Raw genomic sequence first — 5,482 nt, 5'->3', positions numbered from 1 at the left:
TGGAGTAACTCTACTGCTACAGGGTGCGCTCAAGGTTTTCACTTAAGCTGTCTATAACAGAAATCTTGCTGGCTTGGCTAATATGGCTAACGAAACTGAAATTACAGAAATGCCGTTCGTTTCCTTTACTGTTAGTGCATAAATCCAAGCTGACGAAATCTGAGCACCACTTTGAAAGCAAGCTGCAAAAATAACCAAAATCTTTAAAAAGGGGGGGGGGGGGGGGGGGTGGAGAAAAAAAAAATCACAAGTGAATGAATTTCAGGCTCTCGAGTGAGCAGAGTTTGGCCTTGTACAACAGCTGAACTCAGACGGTCAGACACGCTCCCCTGTTCAAAGCGCGCGTCCGAGGCGATGGTGGGTGCCGTGAGCACCCGTGCAGGAGAGAGCCCTCATGAAGGACACCGCCATGCTGCAACAGAGAGATCCTCACTGGGTAACCGTGAGCATTCGTCTGCTTCAGACCGACCACAGTTTGTCCAAAAATCTCAAGCCCAACACCAAAAAGAAAAACACTGTAAACGCTCACTCAGGACCCACCACGGCCAAAAGGAGACGAGGAGACATCTGGCGGAGTTCACCTGCAAGAGAAGAGAAGCACGATGCGTTAGCCGTATCAGACAAGCTCGCTCTCCCCACTAAAGGTTGCAGAGCTGCATACCCTCTGTGGTTGGATACTGCCTCTTCGCCGTCATCTGTTCTGCAGTCTGCTCGTACTGGTTCGGGGCGATTTATCCTGCAAAGCATAAGGAGGCGAGGCATTGATGTTGTGAAGAACAGACGGAGACTGTCTGCTGCACGCTGGGGCAAAGCCAGGGACCATTCTGCCCCATTTACCCCTCAAAGGGGTTCTTTATGCAGGCTGAAAAGCAGCGGAACAGCAGCGTCACGCGGCATTACCTTGTGCTTCGGACATCTCGCGGTGAAGTTTTCCTCGCTGAGCATGCAGTCTGTGGACACACAAAGTCAGCCAGTTACTTGGAGACAAGGGAGAGACCCTCCGCAGCCAGACCTGGCCGGACCCTCCCGTACGGAGCCTCGGTAGAACACGACACGGGCACCGCAAGCACAGGCCTGACAGCGGCAGGCAGCTGTGCTACAGAGAATTTACTTCAGCAGGAAACTGCTCATGCAAGAGCTTTTTTAAAAAAAACAAAAACAAACAAACACTGTTATATAACATTCCCCCCCCCCCCCCCCCCCCCCCCCCCATTATGCTATTTTTGCTTGCTGCAGCAGATTCACCCATTTTGGACCAGCAAAATTGAACCCAATTATGAAAAATTATGGTAAATTATTTTAAATGAGTCATTCTGGCCCAGTGTTCTCAAAGTCAGCGGTAGTGACTAACAAAACAACTGGCACATACACACATACCCCACAGCCAGTACGACACCAGAGCAGAACAACTTCACATAGCTCCATGAAGAAAAAAAACCCCCCAGAACTTCTCATTCAGAATTAAAAACAGGTGAAATTTGTGTCATTCAAAAACAGATAGGCTTTAGACACTGTGAGCACATGGTCATCAGGTGCCATGAATGAGGGAAGCCAGTCCTGGCACGCAGTGGCTTACCGGCCTGGACGGCACAGGGGAAGTGGTACTTGTTTTGACAGCCTCTGAAGAAGCATCCCAGAGTTGCTCCGCCCATGCGACAACACGAACACACCTGCAACCACGGCAGTGAGAACTGCTGTCTTTACTCAACGCTTTGATCCTCACTCAGTCACAAAGCTGCAGGCTGCCATTCGGTACATCTTGTAGACATGTTATGAAAAGCATGGAAAAGGGCAGCGTCTCCCTACATTAAACGCTGGGAAACGCAATTAAAAGTGTCGGTGTTTCCCAGCTGAGCTTTTGAACGGTAAGTCAAACCTATGTATAGCACTGGTTACTCATTTGAAAACAAATGAAAACAAGCGTGTTAAAATGAGAACCGAAGGCCTTTTGCTTGGACTTACAATGTCCTGCGTGAGCCTAAGCGCCTCTTCCAGGCCGTACAGCTTGCCTTTGACCAGAAAGACCCCTGCGGACCACACACTGCAGTCCTCGTGTACCCATCGCTCACCCCCCTCTGGGGCTCCCGGCCACGCCTCTGTCGTGCACCGTTTCCTGAGCCGTTTGGTGGGGCTCATCTCTTTGCCATCCAAAACTCCGCCCACGCTCAGAGGGGACTGCGTCTGTGGTCTGTCGTCAGCCCCGCCCTCTGCCAGGTGAGTCTTGCTGTTGGGCTGCGGTCCGCAGGGGTAGTAGGGCCCATGCAAGTCCCCCAGGCCCGAGGTGTTGGACGTCCTGCCGCATAGGCAGCACGCCTGGTCGGCTCGGGTGCCGCTGCCCACGCTCGGTCTCCCCAGCGCCAAGTGGGAGGTGGAGGGGATGACGCCAGAGGACACGCAGGAGACTGTGGCCTGGCGGCCCTTCCTCACCTGCGCGTCATCATCCTCCTCCCGGAAGTTGACGATGGTGCACGCGGAGAGCTCCACTCGAACGTAGGGGGCGAAGCCGTGACCTCTGCCCTCCCTTTTCTCCTCTTTGTAGGTGGCATATTTAAGCTTGATTTCCGGCTCCCGGGGGGCAAACATGGACGACGATCCAGACTGCCGAGATTTCCTCCTTCTCCTCTTGGCCGCGCTCGCTGCTGCCAAGCCGCCCGGGCACAGTCCTGTCATCTTGCCTGGCCTGGCCCGCTTGGGCCCTGCTCTGGTCTGGTTCTTTTTCTTAGATGCCGGTGCCCCCTCCTGCCGGCTGAGCGATACAGACGACCCTTCATCCCGCAGTGGTCCGAGGTTGCGTTCTGTGTTTTTCATGTCTGAGGTAGATGGGACGTTTTTGGAAACAACATCGGTTTCGGGATCGCTGTCCAGCAGCACGGCGGGCGGCAACAGCTCACCTGGTTCCACCGTCTCTGCAGGGTTACAGAACACGTGTTCACTGGCGTGGTAGCCGTTTCTCACCACGCGCTCGGGGGTGCTGCACGCCGCGCGGCCTGCATGATCTGTGCCCTGCCTAGGGGAAAAAAGAGCCTCCCTATTTTGGCTCACTTTTCTCACAGCGACACTCTCAGTTAGGAGGAGACCGTTGCTAGACCGCCTGTTCCTTACAGGCACTTCAATCACGTCACTGTCATCACTGGATATACACTCAACTGTACAAGGAGAGTTCTCGCCAGAGCCAGTACATTCGGAGGACAGAGTCTCTACGGCGTTGTGCTTGTGGTCCATTGGGCGACGCTCTGCTACAGTCAAGGCTTCCGACTCAAAGCTTACAGAGCAAGTGGAATGTGATACAGGAATGAAAGACGTGCCGTCATGAAGAACGCCGGGACCCCTGGTTCTCGTCCCTGCCGACACGGTGTCAGTTGTGCATTTTCCATGCCAAGTAGTTTTGGCACATGGCAGTTGTGAATGCAAGCCATTCCGCAGATTCTTCACTCCCTCAGCGGAGTCCTTGGCTCTTAGTGGTGTGTCGGTGTCCATTTTGGTATTCTCTGAAGCAGCAATCCGCGCCTTGCGAGGACATTCAGTCAGATGTGTAAACGATTCGTCTGCAGTGGCACCAGCACTGCCATGCTCTGTAAACAGTGGGTTCGAGGTCGGGCACTGGGAGAGGGTTTCAGCCACCGCGGGCTGTCCATTGACCAAATGCACAGGACCGGGGCCGTGTAAACGCTCGGCACTACACCTTGATTCAAAACTGAACTCCGAGGTCGCAGCCAACTGGGGAACGTCAGACTGAACCTGCTTGAAAGGTTTGGAAACGTGGCTCTCAAACCTGGTTCCTGAAGCTCCCACATCATTGGTCCCTGAGTTACAGTCACTCCAGCTGGTTTTCTTTACAAGATCCAGGGCCTTCAATGAGCTCATCTTTGCTGGGATCCGCTTGCATCCCATGGAGAGATCCAGCGCTGTGGGAAGGGGCTCCTGAAGATGCTTGGCATGGTTTAGGGGGTCCATAACTGTAAAGAGTCAAATTTAAGCTTCTATTGGATTGACACACCTACAAATCAAATCTATTTATATAGCATTTTTAAAACAGATGCTGTCAACAGCACTGACTACATCTGAATCAAACTGATTTTATCCAAGCTGTATATTGAAACCAAGGAACGGTGCCCTGGATAAAATAAATTTAAAAACAAACATCCACTGTGGCACCTCTTTTTAAAAACCTTTCACAAAACCTTATATTGACCTACATTTGAAACTAGTTAACAAGGATATATACACACCAATTTAATTTACTTTAAAAACTGGCCGAGCTAGCGTTAGCTTAGCTAGCCACTAATCTTAGGTATGCTAGCTAGCTATCAAAGCTACAATCTAGCTAACGCTAATTTTTGGAACAGAGACACTTGTTGGTTTCGTTCAGTTATGTATCTTGGCTGATCAATTTTGCATGATTTCTAATAGTTTTACCTAGCTAACAGGTTACTTAAAATAAGTTAATAAGCAAATAATAACATGTTGGTTTTACAATAAATTAACGGTAAAAAGCTTAGTTGGCTAGGTGGCTAACACGTGAATTTAAGTGTTTATCAGTTACCAGGAGAATCCCGCAGTTTATTCGCCCTCATCTGGCTAAATGATGAGCCTAAACCCGGACCTCATGGGGCTAAATGATGAGCCTAAACCCGGACCTCGTCGGGCTAAATGATGAGCCTAAACCCGGACCTCATGGGGCTAAATGATGAGCCCAAACCCGGACCTCCTCGGGCTAAATGATGAGCCTAAACATGGATCTCATGACTAAATGAGTTGGCCAGGTTTAGGCTCATAGCACGGTTAGCTAGCGAGCTAACGCTACATTAGTAAAGTGCGCCGGGATCATTTGAATGAAGGTGGACAGTTTAACGTTATCGAGCTCAAAGGCCCCTTTGTAGCTAGCGCCAAGTGTATACGATATAATGCTTGCTCGCTCTCTCTCTCTCACACACAGAGTCAAGAAACAAATGATCAGTAACGTATCAAACTAAGGAGCAGTTAGCTTATCTTAGCTAACCAGGCTTAGGGACTTACCAGTGAAAATCGACGTTTTGAATCGTCAGTTTACCCAGAGTTCGTAAACATATTACTGAAGGCACAAATACTTTATAAAAATATGATAGTATAATTAAATTATATAAAACCATTAAATAAAACGAAAGGTTTTAGGACGGACGTTGGTTTTATTTCACATGACTAAACAAACGGCACTTCTTTAATCCCCGTGAATTTGGCAACCAGAAAGCGAGCTTCCAAAATGGCTGTAGCAGCTGTTTAATGCAAACACTTCAAAATAAAAGTTAAGGTCATAGGCGACATAACGGGACAATACGCCCCATAGCATATCCGAGAGGATAGAGAGACAAAAGTCAAGGTCTTTAGCTTACATCACAACCGATATATATATATATATATATATATATATATATATATATATATATATATATATACACACACACACACAGAGATATATTGAACAGACTATTACAATATCTACAGA

General features: G+C 49.2%; 1 protein-coding gene across 2 annotated transcripts; it reads right to left on the bottom strand.

The window, feature by feature from the left end:
- Positions 1-223: 223 nt before the first annotated feature.
- On the bottom strand, positions 224-5,201 carry si:ch211-165g14.1. 2 transcript variants are annotated; one of them, XM_027021827.2, is made up of 6 exons: positions 5,017-5,201; positions 1,963-3,956; positions 1,577-1,670; positions 901-950; positions 662-736; positions 224-581 (listed from the first exon to the last, which is right to left on the bottom strand). In XM_027021827.2, exons 2-5 carry the CDS (start codon positions 3,952-3,954, stop codon positions 692-694), a joined length of 2,181 nt encoding a protein of 726 aa, XP_026877628.2. In that variant the 5' UTR covers positions 3,955-3,956; positions 5,017-5,201; the 3' UTR covers positions 224-581; positions 662-691. The 2 variants fall into 2 exon arrangements, with proteins under 2 accessions (XP_026877628.2, XP_026877627.2); XM_027021826.2 differs by lacking the exon at positions 5,017-5,201 and adding an exon at positions 4,544-4,703.
- Between the last annotated feature and the right edge of the window lie 281 nt (positions 5,202-5,482).

This window comes from Electrophorus electricus, chromosome 4, assembly GCF_013358815.1.
Source record: "Electrophorus electricus isolate fEleEle1 chromosome 4, fEleEle1.pri, whole genome shotgun sequence".
NCBI lineage: Eukaryota > Metazoa > Chordata > Actinopteri > Gymnotiformes > Gymnotidae > Electrophorus > Electrophorus electricus.
The sequence above is the reverse complement of the archived record's forward strand: the minus strand, read 5'-3'. Positions and strand labels throughout refer to the sequence as shown.

Bases quoted from the DNA above. Each gene is read 5' to 3' on its own strand.
- si:ch211-165g14.1 (XM_027021826.2), bottom strand. From the start codon at position 4,574: ATGAGGGCGAATAAACTGCGGGATTCTCCTG. The intron at 1,671-1,962 runs GTAAGTCCAAGC...CCGTGGTTGCAG, and splicing joins TTAGGCTCACGCAGGACATT to GTGTGTTCGTGTTGTCGCAT. The intron at 737-900 runs GTAATGCCGCGT...TATGCTTTGCAG, and splicing joins CGAGATGTCCGAAGCACAAG to GATAAATCGCCCCGAACCAG.